Source organism: Danio rerio, chromosome 18 (assembly GCF_049306965.1).
Source record: "Danio rerio strain Tuebingen ecotype United States chromosome 18, GRCz12tu, whole genome shotgun sequence".
Classification (NCBI taxonomy): Eukaryota; Metazoa; Chordata; class Actinopteri; order Cypriniformes; family Danionidae; genus Danio; species Danio rerio.
The window spans coordinates 41,883,727-41,901,170 of NC_133193.1; the positions used below are offsets into that span (position 1 = coordinate 41,883,727).

Here is a 17,444-nt window from a genome sequence, read left to right on the forward strand (position 1 = left end):
ATGTACCTTTGTGTAGTACTTCACAATATTGTTGCTCCACTTAGTCCTTTAGCTATCTAAGCAACATATAACATCATTTTTCAGAGATATTAACGTTAAAAAGGCATTTATACCCCATTAAGTTTGCATAAATAATTCAATCTAGACAGCTTCATTTAACTAAATATGTGCAATATATTAAATATTATTTATACTGTACTTTTCTTCATTGATTAATATTAAAACTAATGCATCACTAAAAATTTAGGATTTAATTGTTAATATACAACTGAGTTTTTTATTATTTTAATTGTCATTATATACATTTGATTCATTTGTAATTGAACAATTTAATCATTTTTGTTGTCATTACTTTGTTTTGACCAAAGTAAAGCTCTTTTCAGTAAAAGAGTTGATTTTAGTTCCCAAAAAACAATTCTGCCCACATAACTCACCTAGTCTGACCAATGTGTGAGAAACAGGGCTGGAATGCTGAGGGGTTTTCTCCTTCTGGGAAGCTTTAGGGAGATTAAAATAGGACAGGAATGAGGATAATGGAGTTAAACATGTCTGTTCAGCTTTATGTAACATACTCACACAGGCCACTGTTGTGCATGGGGAATTCCACACGAGTTAGGTGTGGCATACAGAAGAAAAAAAAAATGTGTGTATACAGTGGTTTAAAAATAAATGTTTGCCCCCTTACTGATATTTGTCACACTTCAATGTTTCACATCATCAAACAAATGCAAATATTAATAAAATAATATCATTTTTAGATAAACAATTTTTGACAAGTCTTTTTCTTATGGTGGAGTCATGAACACTCACCTTAACTGAGGCAAGTGTGGCCTACAGTTCTTTCAATGTTATTGTGGGGTCTTTTGTGACTTCTTGGATGAGTTGTTCCTGCACTCTTGGGGTAATATTTGGTCAACCAATCACTCCTCAATTATTTTCTTTTGCATGTGTTTTTGAATTACTTTGGATCTCGGCATGATATCTAGCTACTAGGATGTCTACTTCGCTTTGTCAGGCAGGTCCTATTTAAGTTGTTTCTTGATTGCTAACAAGTGTGACAATAATCAGTGAAGTAGTTTTGGATTTAGTTTTTCTCTCTGTTTTGTATATTTTGCAGTTAGTGTATTTTTTATTAAAGGTGCAGTATGTAAATTTGACATCCAGTGGTTGAACTAGGTAGTGCACTCCTGGATCAAAACAAACAAAAGCGCAGATTGCCCGATTGCGGACAGGAGTGAGTGATTTAAACGGTGTTCGGAATCAGGGGTGGGGAACTTTTTCTATAAAGGGCCATTTACATTTTTGTAACATCGTTTAGGGGCCATACTAAATTATTAGGCTGTTCGATCATGGGGAAAAATCATAATCACGATTATTTTGGTCATAATAATAATCAGGATTATTCAAAACGATTATCAGTTGAAGTCAAAATTATTCGCCCTCCTGTGAATTTAGTTTTTTTATATATAGAAATATTTCCTAAATGATGTTTACCAGAGGAATTTTTCTTAGTATTTCCTATAATATTTTTTCTTCTGGAGAAAGTCTTATTTGTTTTTTTTTGGCTAGAATAAAAGCAGATTTTAATACTTTAAAACCTATTTTAAAGTCAATATTATTAGCCTCCTTAAGCAATACATATTTTTGATTGTCTGCAGAAGAAACTACTGTTAAACAATGACTTGCCTAATTACACTAATTAAGCCTTTGAATGTCACTTTAAGCTGAATACTAGTATCTTGAAAAAATCTAGTAAAATATAATGTGATTTCATCATAGAAAATCAGTTATTAAAAATGAGTCTAAATCTAAATCTGTTATGTTTAAAAAGTTTTTATTTATTTATTTATTTATTTTATTTATTTATTTATTTTTTTTGGTGGTGAGATTGTTACCGGTATATTGCATCATAACAATTCTATATTGCCTATATTTGTTCATGTTAGTAAATGAATAGCTATGTGTCAAAAAACAGCAGATGTAACCCCCTGTTAATAATAATAATCTTAAATGCTATTTTTGTTTTTTTCCTCTGTACTTTTGTTTTCCAGGCGGATGAAGAGAGGAATTATCATATCTTCTATCAGCTCTGTGCATCGGCTCACCTCCCGGAGTTTAAAGCCCTGAAACTCGGTGAGCCAAACACGCTAACATCCCCTGCTATTTCATTCAAGACTCTTGATCACCACCTTCTCTGCTATGAAGGACATCGTTTACTCCAGTTGTAGATCTCTTTCATTCTTTACTCAAGGGTAAAAACCTTGCCCTTCCAGAAGTGAGCTGTACCACACTTACAGTACCTATGAGTAGCCACAAATATTCCCAGATAACAAACACTGACACTAATAACACAGGCTCATCCGGAAACTTCAAATCATCTTTGACCATTGGTGAATATATTCATATGCATAAGTACAGGGGTGATAGCGTTCCGGCACCACGCCGGATTTCCGGCGTACTGTGGCTGCGGGTAGGGTTGTGACGGTGAGGAAATTTCCCCACCGGTTAATCGACATGTGACAACACCGGTAATACCGGTATCACCGTGGGAGTGGGCATTTTTTCATCTCCTCTTTTTTTCTGCTTTTAAATAGCTTATAAATGCGTGCGTATAATACTTTCACTTTCAGTTTTGCGGGAGTTGCCAATTCGGTGTCAATTGTTTGAATGGACGGAAAGGAAACTACAAAAAAAAATCCCTGTTATTAAACAAAACATAACTTTTATTTACATAACGAATAAAACACAACACTGCTACAGGCTGAAAAAACTGTGTAAGTTGGAACCATACAAATAACAAACGCCTTGTTATGTATTATGAGCTTAGTCCTTATGAACAATCCGTTTATAAAATACATTATTAACGTATTTAGGCTATTGAAGAATAAACCGAATATGAAATATGATCCTTGCATAATGATCACAAACAAGCGAGCACTCATTTTATATTTAAACTATATGAAAAAAAATTAAGAATTGGAACATTATGTAAAAAATCAAAGGGCAGGCTAAATAAAAGCGCCTCGTCAGAGCTAATCACCGCACATGTGTCAGTTTACAGCTTCTGGAGAGATCAGACAACCTATACAGATCACACAATCTCAATAAACAACATGTAGGCCTAAATGTATAAATATTTCGATAAGTATTGTTATGGAATATTTATAACTAAATGATCTTGCTTTTTGGTTTTATCGATACAGCTTTGATCTCTCTTACAAGCGGCAGTTACAGGCGCAGCATAAGGGCGTCTCACACTGTCAGTGGCGGAATACACGTACACAGCACTGCCAAGACGTTTTATTTTTATTTTATTTGTTGCAGATTTGCGCGTTGTTCCTTTTAAAAAAAACTTTTATTTCTTAATTCTCTCAAGTTTAATGTTGTCTATCGAGTAACTGTCGAGTCCCTCGGATTGGAGTTCAGTGCGCATTAAGACTATTGACCAACCGCCCTGTAAGTTTAAACACTACAGGTCCACAGCTCTGGTGTGGTATGAATTACACGTTTTAAATGACAGCGAGACATGCTACGTTTAGTTTTTATTGTAAAATATACATTATAACCCAGTACACGGTAAAATAATGTTTAGAATGGCTTGTCTATTGACGGCGTATAGCCGTTAATTAAATATGCTGAGCATATTTTCATTAAAATTAAAACACATTAATACAAATTAGCCACCCTTTGATTTTTTTTCGTTTACGTATATTTTTATCAAACGAAAAATGCAATGAATTGTTAATTTTTGTTTTCATTTTATTCGAAATAATAGGCCTATAATTTATAGGCTACACAGCTCATATCTTTGGCTCCAATTGCGTTTTTACAGATATCCTACCAGTAGACTTTTTTTTGGCTCAAAGACATTTATGCCTATTAATTTCAGAGGTGCATTTTGACAGATTTCGTAAAGGCTTCAGCTATTCTACCTGTCAGCTGCACCTGCCTAAGTTTTGCAACTTGACTTGTGTTGTGGCTCGATGTCTGAATGAGAGAGAGAGAGAGAGAGAGAAATCAGTCCTCAGATTCGATGTGTGGCCGCACGTCTCAGTTACTTTATTGCAATTTTTAATATTGGCTCATCAAAATAAACTTTTCATATATTAAAAGCCGAAATATTGCCAGACAGAAGAAGCAACTTTCGGTTTTTGAAGAGAGCGGCCTCAGTTATAAAAGATGCGCGCATACACAGGATTCGATCTTTTTGGCCTAGACATTATGGATTTTTTTGACATTAAACACATAATCAAGTGGAAATAAGAACAGCTGAACTTCGGAAAAAGTCCTCACGTTGCCACGATGTTTCTTTTTTTAGTGCCATTTTGTGTGCTCGTGAATCATCTTTTGAGTGTAGACGCCATGTAAATAAAAGATTAATTGTGTAATTTAGAGAGCTTTATAAATTATAACGGATCTTTGTGAGATCTCTATGAACTAAGATTAGTGACGCTTTTTAGTGATAATAAGAGGAGCGTGCTTTGCACTTTCCAGGCTATAATCCATTCAGAATTTGTATGAAACTTTCGTTTTCGGCACATATACGCTGATATGTTTTGGGAATGACATCTGCATATTTACGCGGGGTTTATTCTCGAAATAACGGTGAAGCAATAGACGGGACAAAAATATATTTCCCCCTTCTCCTTAAACAACTTAGTGTTTCAGCTATGAAATAGTTCAGTTTTGTATGTAGCCTAATGGCAAAGTGTTTATATTTAGTTTCGTTTTTTATTCGGCTTATTTAGAAAAACGTTTGGAGCATTTTTTATTCGTTAAAATTAAGTTTTTTTTAACGAACAGCGCCCAGCGGAAGACCATCATTGTCTGTTTGATCAGTTTGCCTCCTCAGATCATCACGACTTGCCTAAAATAAAAGATATAAAACAGTTCAAGTATAAAACAATGGTAGCTTAAACGTTAAAGAATGTGTGCTATTAGGCGCATAGTTTGCTTATAAAAAGCTTGCAGGACATCGAGGCGCCAGAGCAATCACTTGCATTTTTTCAGTGGGAGCAATTTAAAGTTATCCGTCATTTTTGCTCACAAAGTACGAGTAATACATCAAAAAACGTTACAGCGTTTTTATAAAATAAAGAAAACCAAAATTATGCGCTTTCTGTCGTCTGGTTTTTGAACAGGAGCGCTTAACAAAATGAAGCAAAATGTATATGCCTCACAGACATAATAAATATATTTATAGAAAGCTTTAAATTATTACTTAACGAAATAAAACAAATCGAAAACAAAAAAACTCCTTCATGTAATTCGTAAAGATGAATTTCTAAAGGCGAGTCCAAGAGGAGATTGCCAGTCAGGATCTTTGCGACACTGACTCAGAATAAGTTTATTAATAAATAATTAAGATATGTCCTTACTCTTTCCTCGACACATTCATTGTTATTTGTTTTTGCCGGTGCTTGCGGGGCGAGTTTTAGCTTATTGTGTGCGCTTGAACGCGGATTCACAGTAGCAGTTTTAACATGGAGTAACATGACATCTGACGTACAGATGACACTGGCACATTCCGGTGGCACGTCCGGTTTTCCACTGTCATGTGTCACTCGCTAGTGGCATGTGTAGTGACCTGTGTCACTCAGAGTGTCGCGCTGCATGTCACTGCAGTGACATCGACACCCGGCGAAGCTTATGACATTAATTAACACGAGCAAAACCATATTTAATCATTACGCGACTTTTAACCTAATTTATCGCGTCGCAAGTTAGTTTATTTGCTGAACTACTCCACGATGTTTTAATTTAAACGCATTTATTTTATGTATTCGTAGTCATACTTCCGTACGTAATATAGTCATTTGACAGTACATGTCAGTCAAATTTATTGTGGCATGCTTATGTATGGGAGGGGTTACACTTATCTGTTGTACTGTATATTATTGCATCCTGGCAGTTCCTTTGTTCCCTACAATATGGACTTCTCTATGTTTTTAATTCATTCATTTATTTTATTATTTAACTTATTTTCATTTTAAGGTATTTTAGATAATATCCTTTAAAAAGTTATAATAAAATGCATGTTGAAAACTCATAACATATATGCATGTAAGATAACAGGTGTCATTTGCCTAATGATTTTTAAATATTAAAGCAAAGAGACTTATAAGATTAATGTGCTTATAACGTGCTTATACTGACACCTACTGGCACATGTCACAAGATCACTGACACTGGCATGTGTCACTGACATTACTGGCATGTGTCACTGACATTACTGGCATGTGTCACTGACATTACTGGCATGTGTCTAAAAAGAGGCACTTGACAATAATGATGATCAGGGTTACACATAGGCTGTTAATATATTTGGGCCCAGGGGCCCACAAGTTATGTGTTAAAAGTGCGTTGCATACATAGTACCCCCACCCCTACTCACCTCAGGGGCAAGGAAAAAAGTTCAGGCTCAGGAATTTTTTCCACTATCAGCCCTGATAAGTATATGCTGCTATGTCATGCCACTGTTCCTAACGGTTTGGCACCATCATGTGACTAAATAATAATAGAGTGAAACAGGTAATATACTATTTAAATAGGTTAGTGTAGTGTTTTTTCTTTTGCAAACATTTAAATAAAGAGCTACTGTAGTAGATTATTAAAGATCAGATTAATGGTTTTGTCTAGTTGTTTACTTTTGTGGCAAGTAGCCATATAGCAAGTGGAACAATGTACATCTAGCTAGTTGCTTTTGTAAATAAACCCCTTTGGCTTATACAACAAGGTGATAAGCTCTCAGGTTTTAGTGCAAGAACAACCGGCTAGATGTTCATTATCCCTTATTATTAAACGACTGTCTGTAATAATCGATTCTGATTGGTCAGTCCTGACATTCCAGAGTGTATTATTTCAAGATAACAACTGCTTAATAACAAAGGCCCATCAAGTGATCTTTCAGTCACACTGACTATTAGTGAATATGCCGACATTTACATCTATATACTTACATTTACATTTATATGTATCTGTTTGTCTCTTGTGACTGCTTTTGACTGTTTTTCGCCATCTTGTGAATAAATAATACATAGGTTAGTCTATGCTCCATTCAACTGGTTTAGTTTCTGTTAACTTTGTGTTTTTGACAGTTTTGGGCCATCTTGAAATTAATGATACATAGGTTAGTCTATGCATTGTGTTTTTGACTGTTTTTTACCATCTTCTGAATGAATGATATGTAAGTTAGTCTATGCTCCATTCAGCTAGTTTGATTTCTGTCAGCTTTGTGTTTTTGACTGTTTGGTGCCATCGTGTGAATGAATAATACGTAAGTTAGTCTATGCTCCATTCAGCCAGTTTAGATTCTGTCAACTTGGTGTTTCCTTTACTCTTTTGCCCCATCTTGTGAATGAATGATACGTAGGTTAGTCTATGCTCCATTCAGCTGGTTTAGATTCTGTCAGCTTTGTGTTTTCTTTATTTTTTATTGCACCATCTTGTCAATGAATGAAATGTAGGTTAGTCTATGCTGCATTCAACCAAGTTTGTTTCTTTCAGCTTTGTGTTTTTGACTGTTTTGTACCATCTTGTGAATGAATGATACATAAGTTAGTCTATGCTCCATTCAGCTGGTTTAGATTCTATCAGCTTTATGTTTTCTGTATTTTTTGCACCATCTTGTCAATGAATGTTGTATAGGTTAGTCTATGCTGCATTCAACCAAGTTCGTTTCTGTCAGCTTTGTGTTTTTGACTGTTTTGTACCATCTTGGGAATGAATGATACGTAAGTTTGTCTATGCTCCATTCAGCCGGTTTAGATTCTGTCAGCTTTGTGTTTTTTTTACTCTTTTGCACCATCTTGTCAATGAATGAAATGTAGGTTAGTCTATGCTCCATTCAGCCAGTTTAATTTCTGTCAGCTTTGTGTTTTTGACTGTTTTGCGCCATCTTGTGAAAGAATGATACGTAAGTTAATCCATGCTCCATTCAGCCGGTTTAGATTCTGTCAGCTTTATATTTTCTTTACTCTTTTGCACCATCTTGTCAATGAATAATATGTAGGTTAATCTATGCTCCATTCAACCAATTTGATTCTGTCAGCTTTGTGTTTTTGACTTTTTTGCGCCATCTTGTGAAAGAATAATGTGCAGGTTAGTGTGTACTCCATTAGTTTTATTCTGCTGTTTTCGTTTAATTAAAGAGTTTATAAACTATTAAGGCACAATGTTTTGGGTCTAATGTTTATGTTTTGTGGCAAGTAGCCATGTAATAAGTGAGATAAAGTACAACCAGGATATTTGTTTTTTTTTAAATGAAGCTCTTCAGTCCTAATAAACTGCAGATAAGCCTTTATTCTGCAAAACAACCTCCTTGATGTACTTTATCCTTAACATCAACAGCCATGGTATCATTTTCACTCCCAATACAAACTTTATTTATTTTTTTGGCTTGACTTCAAAATGACATCACAACAGTGCTACAATTTCATTTCATTGAATCTTTAAATAAACCACTACATTCCATTTCCCTTAAAATCAAACATTCCAGTCAATGTTACACACTAATCTATTTTTCTTACACAAAGCCTACTTAGTTTACAAAAACCTGCTTTTAATGTGACTGTTCAGATTAGTCTAATTTAAAGATGACATCATTTTACTCATTTTCTGTAGTCGTTACAAACATTTTTGTTTTAATTTAATGTATTTTTAACATTTTATCCAAAAGTAAGATGGATTTAAGATAAATGATCTCTGATACACACACTGTAATACGTTTATACATTTTTCACCCCTGAAAAGTTATGTAAGTATCTTTAAACTTATATATGAAGAATTTATGAAATATAATTTTAAAAAGTTATATTTTAAATATTGTATTAGTTTTAATGAGCCTTTTAATCTGCTATGGTGAATGACAGTGGGGTTTCACAAATGTTTTGACATTTTAACAAAAGCTATTTAAACATTTAAACATTGGTGGTGGATGAGGAGATTCACCCCCCCCCCCCCCCCATTGTGTAAAGCGCTTTGAGTGTCCAGAAAAGCGCTATATAAATGTAAGGAATTATTGTTATTATTATTATTAAACATAGTTATTTAAAAATAGTTATTAAAACATTGTTATTTATACATTACAACAACGTAGGCACTAGACATTTGTATGCTTGTATACTGTATGTATGTACATCATTTCAATTTGATGCAGACAAATCTGCATATTTTTTTTAACATTGTGGGATTCAGGTATAGTGGCCCTCTATGGTTGCTTAACAAATCCAAGGGAGCTTCAGTGGGGGATAGTTCACCCAGAAAAATATAATTCTGTCATCATTTACTCACCCTCCACTAATTCCAAACAAGTTTAGCTTTAGTTTTTACTCCTTTGAACACAAACAGATATTTTAAAGTCAGAAAAACAAATATTGAAGGTAGTAGTTTTAGGTTTCCAACATTCTTCAAAATATCTTCTTTTGTGTTTAATGGAACAAATCAAAGGAGTTATCGATGACAGAATTGTCATTTTTAGGGGAACTATACATTTGAAATTATTTAAAATAAACCAAAAAATTAAATTAAAAGTATAGTTTAAGATTTTTACTTTATGTTTATTAGATTTTTCTTAAATCCCAATCAGAAAATTCATGGAGCTTGTAACTAAAATTGTGAACCATACAATTCCTTTGACTCAAAAAGGTTTGTAACCACTGAATATAATTAGTGTCAAATTAAAATATTTAAGAATGAAATGTCCCCAAATTATTATCCAAGTTAATGTGTGAGAGTGTGTGTGGGTAACATGTCTGATTACAGTGTGTTCATGTTGGCACAGCGTGTAGAGCGGCTATCAGAGCAGCCCTGCTGAGAGACGAGCTGTGCAGGTCTTAACACACACACACACACACACACACACACACACACGCAACGCAAACACACACACGCATACGAATACGAATACTGTAGCTCCTGTAGTTTAGTTATGCACACTCCCCTCTCCCTATCATCTCTACTCTGTTTGCTTCAACCACTTGCTCTGAACACACACACACACACACACACACACTGCTAGCTCTGTGTCGGTCCTGCTGTTTGCCTACTCAGCTGACTTCCTGCTCAGCTGACGCCCAGTTAATGTGAGCGTGTATGTGTGTGTCTCAATAAGACCTCTGTTACCAAGCAACCGTGTATCATTGGTTTACTCCATGAAGAAGGTTTTCTATTTTATGGTTCATCTCTGTGAATAAGAGCACTTTATTAATGCAGATCTGTGTAGTACTATTGGCCGAATTGATGTTCATTAATGGTTGTGGGTTTTCCTGAACAATTAATGCTCTTTTAATCCGCACATCGTTTCTGATAAGACCGATTAGCTACATTTGAGATATCTTTATACCCCAGAGACATTGTTTAGCAGATCTAACACTGATGTGAACTCAATTTCTTCGCCGGCTGTTTACATTCAGAGACTAAATATTTTGCCTTTTGATGTATCATGGTAAGCAATGGGGTAAAGTAACGCATTGCAAATACTCAACTATAAATGAGTAGTTGTTCGTTTTTATGCTGCATTTTAGGGTGTCACTATTTATGTAAAAAACAAATTCTCGTTTACAGTGATTGGCTAGGTAGAATAATCAGTCTTGTGATTCCCATCCAATCAAATCACACATATACATGGACTCTTTATAAATGGAGCCAACGTGTACAGTGTGGAAGCATTAAAAGTGTTCAAGAAGATGTAAAATCGATACACACAATGACTAAGAGACTGTTTAGACTGCAAGTCACTGATGAGAACATGAAGGGTACTTACTGTACTTTCTGTCCTGCTAAATGGCTTTTAAGAGTGTTTTCACACCTGCCTTATTTAGTTTGGTTGAATAACACTAGAGTTCGTTTTCCCTCTTGGTGTGGTTCATTTGGGCAGGTTTGTGTAATGTAATGTAGCAATCACACTCGAGTGCGCACCAAAAGCGGACCAAAAAACTGTACTGAGACATCCTTGAACAGGTGGTATCGGTACACTTTCAAACAAACCCAGGAGCAGTTCGTTTGTGATGAGAACATGATCCAAACTAGAACTGCCATCTTATGGGGTGTGGAGGAAAAATTGTTTGACAATTTGTTGACAGCGCTTTACCAACAGTTTTAAACAGAGAGAACGAGAGAGACAGAGAGAGAAAGAGAAAAAGAGAGAGAGGGAAAAAAACATTGCCTGATGGATCGTTGGTAATAATTCCTATAAATGACCATGTCGCAGTTATATTAATTCATGCCTCCTCCTAAAGTGACTTGACTTCTTCGTCGTTTGCAATGCATCAAAACTTTGTTTTCTAGCCGCAGTCGTGCTTCATTCTCGAAATGTATAGTTTGTCTAAAGTAATGTGTACAAACTATATAGTATACTATGGGCAGGGATACAATCAGCCTGCGCTAGGGAGTTCCATTGGCATTTACCCCACATGTTAATTTTGACCAATTGAAAATCAGTTTAGGAAGTATGTTCAATATCATCTGGCCAAGGAGTGATGTGGATTTTGTCAGATGACTGCATTTTGGTTCTTTTCAACTGGTTTAGGCCAAAGCCATCAGTGTGGTATAAAGCACCCAAAAAACGGCTACAAATGCTACAATGTATCATTTCTTGTCCTTGGTTTGGACCAAATGAACCGAACCACAGATGTGAAAGCACCCTAATAATAACTAGGGGGTCATGGTTGATCCGAACCGCGAATTGTGATCTGTACGAATCACTGAACACACATGACCTGTGGATTAATACTTTTTTTACTTTACTAAATTTATAACGATCACAGAGAGATCGCCTCTCGCGTCATTTAAGTTAAACATACAAAAGCATTTAGGCTTTCCTGTAAATATATAATGATGAAGGAAGAAGTTTCTGGATGTGCCGGGTTTCTTAGGTTATTAAAGTGTTTTCTGTCACGACTTGTTTAGCCTGCATCAATGCATTACGTGTAATCTGCACGATTAATCATTAAAAGATTGGGATCTCACCAACCATGCAACATAAATTATAAATGATGGTGATTTTCATCATGTTTATTAATCCTTTGAATCGCTGCTTTTGAATATGTGCTTGAAAAATGCTAATGATTCAAGAAAGAGAATCAGTCTTTAGTTTATAAATATTCAAATAATACAAAAGTACTGGGATAACAGTTTATAGTTTAGCTATAAATACTGATGTTTATGGTAAAGAGTAAAATTGCCGTCATATGCTTTTAATGGCACTTAAAAATAAAATCTGTACGCTGCAATTACATTATTTAACCAGCCATTAAAAATATGCCACTGAATAATTCTTCGAAAATTACGCATCTAACTGAATAACAGAATCTATTATTGAAAATGAGACTAAAAATAAATGTGGGTTGTACAAATTGTAATGTTAGATTGCTACATTTAGCGTCATCAGCAACAGTAGTTGTAACCGTGAATTTTTCACAGTAACTGAATATTTTTTTTTTTTTATTGAGCTGATTATTTCTTCATTGTATTTTTAACAAAACTAAAAGTTTCTTGCAGTACGGTTTTTGTAATAAATGGAAAGCAAAAATCCATTTGTCTTTTCCCCTTTTTGGCTGATTCAAAAAAATGGTCCGATCTGTGACTAAAAAACCATTATGGGATCCGAACCGTGAGATTTGTGATCCTTTACACCACTAAAAATAACTACAGAATGTTACGTTTTAAAATACTCACACAAATTGTATGCATTCTATCAGTGCTTTACACTCATAGCTTGTTAGTCAGGGTTCAGAGTACATGATGTAAGTGAAGTACTTTACTAGATTGTTGCCCTTTAGGTTACACATATTCTACTCTGCATGTAAACACATCATCAACTTGCTTTCTTTCGGCTTATAATAGGTGCATATATTAACGTAATCTGTTCTCACATTAAATTAATTTCTCATTTTAAATGTACAGCTTATGAATAGCATATAATTCAACTTAATCACATTAAATAAACTTAAAAATTATTTTAATCATATTTAAAATAACTTAAATTAAAAATCAAAAAAGGAGTAACAACAAACACTTCATACTCAGAAAACGGCATGTCAGGAGTTTAAACTGACAAGACTTTCAAGTGTATACAGGTGTGTTGGTTGTTTGTTGTCGAAGTAATTGAAGTAGCAATAAGAAGCAGCATTAGTTTTAGTTTATAATTTAGTTTTGTTCAATGATAACCAAACCTTAGGGTTATCTTTCAAAAAAAGTCTGCATTGTGTATCTTGAGCATTTGCATGGTATATTGTAATAACAGTTTATATATGCGTTTGTTTCTCTGCAGGGAAGGCTAATGATTTCCACTACACCAAACAGGGCAGGAATCCAGTCATAGATGGAGTAGATGATGCCAAGGAGATGTCTACCACCAGGAACGCCTTCATACTGTTAGGTCAGATTAAAAGAAACATTTCCTCTTGTAGCATAGAGTGTTACATGTTAAAAAACAACTTAATTGGAGTATATACAGATGCTGGCCATATAATTAAAATATCTTTAAAAAAGTTTATCTATTTCACTAATTCATTCAAGAAGTGAAACTTCTTCATATATTGTACATTTAATCCACACAGACATATATATTTCAAGAGTTTATGTTTTTTTTTTTAAATTTTAGAATTTTGATGAAAACTAAAGAAGTCCCCAAATTTAGTATCTCAGAATATTAGAATATTGTGAAAAGTTTCAGTATTGTAGACACCTGATGCCACACTCTAATTAGCTAATTAACTCAAAACACCTGCAAAGGCTTTTTAAGGGTCTCTCAGTCTAGTTCTTTAGGCTACACAAACTTGGGGTAGATGGCTAATTTGAAAGTTGTCCAAAAGATGACCATTGACACCTTGCACAAAGAGGGCAAGACACAAAAGGTCATTGGAAAAGGGGCTGGGTTTTCACAGAGCTCTGTGTCCAAGCTCATTAATGGAGAGGTGAAGGGAAGGAGAAGATGTGGTTGAAAAAAGCGTACAAGCAAAGGGATAACCACATCCTGGAGAGAAATGTGAAACAAAACCCATTCAAAACAGTGGCGGAGATTCACAAAGAGTGGACTGCAGCTGGAGTCAGTGCATCAAAAACCACTATGCGCAGACATATGCAAGACATGGGTTGAAAAATAGACAGCATCAGAAAGTGTCTCACCTGGGCTAAGGACTGCTGGTGAGTGGTCCAAAGTTAGGTTCTCTGATGAAAGTAAATTTTTACATTTCTGTTGTAAATCAGGGTCTTCGAGTCTGGATGAAGAGAGGAAAGGCACACAATCCATGTTGCTTAATATCCAGTGTAAAGTTTCCACAATCCGAGATGGTTTGGGGTGGCTTGTCATCTGCTGGTGTTGCTCCACTGTGTTTTCTGAGGTCAAGCTCTTTACCAGGATGTTTTACAGCATGTCTTGCTTTCTGCTGCTGACCAACTTTATGGAGATGCAGATTTCAATTTTCAACCGGACTTGGCACCTTCACACAGTGCCAAAGCTACCAGTTCCTGGTATAAAGACCATAGTATCGCTGTTTTTAATTGGCCTGCAAACTCGCCTGACCTGAACCCCATAGTGGAGTATTGTGAAGAGGAGGATGCGATATGCCAGACCAATACAGAAGAGCTGAAGGCCACTATCTAAGCAACCTGGGCTCTCATAACACCTGAGCAGTGCCACAGACTGATCGATTCCATGCTGCCCTGCATTGCTGCAGTAATTCTGGCAAAAGGAGCCCCAACTAAGTATTGAGTGCTGTGCATGCGCATATGTTTCTAAAAATCCTTTCTTTGTATTGGTCTTAAGTTAAAGTCAAATGTTTTCAGATACTGAATTTGGCATTTTCATTAATTGTAATCAATATCATTAAAATTAAAAGAAATAAACACTTAAAATACATCAGTCTGTGTGGAATGAATGTTTACATTATACAGGTTTCAGTATAACCTGTTTGCACATGCTGTATCATATTTAGATGTAATTGACAAAATACAAATACAAAATATTTTTAATCAATGATATGATTTTTTTAAAAATAATTTAAAAATGTTTTTAAAATACAGACATGGATATAATTGTTTGTACCTTTCAATTTTATCTAGGCCAGTTTCATTAGTTGGTCTTTTTAATGCTACTGTTGAACCACAATTCAAAAGTCCCTGATGTTGTTATACAGTTTCAGGATGCAACATTATATTAATTTAAGGTATATTTAGAACAGAAAAACCTGTACAAAAGCACGCACATCTCTCTTAATTGGGTGCTCAGCCAAAACCGCAAAAAGTGCAAACTAAATGTAAATCAAATTCGGCAACACCAACGCCTTGGTGTTGCCGTTTTTGATTTACATATATTTAGAACAGAGAAAATGTGAGATTAATGTGCAATTAATCACGAGTTAACTCATGGTCATCTTGTGATTAATTACAATATTTTAATCGACTGCCAGCCCTATATGTTACTGTCTTGTCACCTTAGCAATATGCTAACGCCATTTCTGCTCTGATTTCTTGATGTTTTTCATATTTTTATTTTGTTCTCTCTCTTCAGGTATAAATGAGTCCTATCAGATGGGCTTGTTTCAGATATTGGCTTCCATTTTGCACCTTGGAAATGTAGACGTGAAGGATAGAGACTCGGACAGCAGTATTATTCCAGTGAGTCTGATGTTGACTTTAAAGTTCAAACAGAAACCAGATAACCGAACAAAAGTTTTGAAGTGCAGCACTGTTGAATGCATTTTATGACACTTTTAAGACACAGTCAAACATTAAGCGAGCAAAGTTAAAAGGCATTAATAAAGTGCTTATCACAGCGTACATATTATTATTATTATTTTTTTTATACAGTTGAAGTCAGAATTATTAACCCCCTGAATTATTAGCCCCCGTTTATTTTTTCCCCCGATTTCTGTTTAACGGAGAGAAGATGTTTTCAACACCTTTCTAAACACAATAACTCATTTCTAATCACAGATTTCTTTTATCCTTGCCATGATGTTTTTCAAGACACCTTTATACAGCTTAAAGTGACATTTAAAGGCTTAACTAGGTTAATTGGGTTAACTTGGCAGGTTAGGGTAATTAGGCAAGTCATTGTATAACGATGGTTTGTTCTGTAGACTGTCAAAAGAAATGTATAGCTTAAAGGGCTAAAAATTTTGTCCCTAAAAAAGTATAATCCAAAGGGGGGTTATAAATCTTACTTCAACTGTGTGTGTGTGTGTGTGTGTGTGTGTGTGTGTGTGTGTGTGTGTGTGTGTGTGTGTGTGTGTGTGTGTGTGTGTGTGTGTGTGTGTGTGTGTGTGTGTGTGTGTGTATATATATATATATATATATATATATATATATATAAATATATATATATATATATATATATATATATATATATATATATATAAATATATATATATATATATATATATATATATATATATATATATATATATATATATATATATATATATATATTTATATATATATATATATATATATATATATATATATATATATATATATATATATATATATATATATATATATATATATATTTATATATATATATATATATATATATATATACATATATTTATATATAGCCAATCCCAAAGTTATTCATACCCCTAGCAAATTCTGATTATTTTTTTGTTCACATGTAAATATATATTTTTTTCCACAATGATGCTTGTTGTACATCATCTTATTATCATTTAGGAAACGCCTTTGTCATTTCCAGCCCCCCAAAAAACTTACTAGTTGACTAAAACTAACTCTAAGTCAGAGTTTACCGGGATATAAATAATTTCAGGCTTAACTGTATACATTACCTGACAAAAATTTTATGGTCAATCCCAACTTCTATAGTAGTTGATCGTTTGGAAAAAGGTAGATTTTTCTGATTAAATAATCTGTTGAACTCCTAATCCCAATTATCACAAATACTGCAGAAGACCTATTGGAACGCACATGGACCCAAAATCTCACTGAAATCAGTCAAGTTTGGTGAAGTAACAGTCTGAGCTATTAAGACATTTTTGCTGCCCATTACATTACAAACCACAAGAGAGGGCAAATTCTTCAGCAGGATAGCGCTCCTTCTCATACTTCAGCCTCCACATCAAAGGTCTTTAAAGCAAAGATCAAGGTGTTCCAGGATTGGCCAGCCCAGTCACCAGACATGAACATTATTGAGCATGTCTGGGGTGATGGGGGAGGCATTGAAGATGAATCCAAAGAATCTTGATGAACTCTGGGAGTCCTGCAAGAACGCTTTCTGTGCCATTCAAGATGACTTTATTAAAAAGTTATTTGAGTCATTGCAGAGATGTATGGATGCAGTCCTCCAAGCTCATAGGAGTCATAAACAATATTTGTTATTTTTCCACTGCACCATGACTTTATATTCTATACTGTACATTATTTCTGTCAAAAGTCAGACCTTACCATCTAATTAAATAATTAAAAATCAAGACATGATTATATTT

General features: G+C 34.5%; 1 protein-coding gene across 15 annotated transcripts in view; it reads left to right on the forward strand.

Moving 5' to 3' along the window:
- Window positions 1-17,444, forward strand: part of myo5aa (myosin VAa) — a 154,671-nt gene that overhangs the window by 61,724 nt on the left and 75,503 nt on the right. For all 15 annotated transcript variants that reach the window (XM_068214929.2, XM_073930023.1, XM_073930022.1 and 12 more), the window contains 3 exons: window positions 2,052-2,133; window positions 13,271-13,378; window positions 15,512-15,618. In XM_068214929.2, coding sequence (XP_068071030.2) covers window positions 2,052-2,133; window positions 13,271-13,378; window positions 15,512-15,618 — 297 coding nt within the window. The remainder of the gene's footprint in view (window positions 1-2,051; window positions 2,134-13,270; window positions 13,379-15,511; window positions 15,619-17,444) is intronic.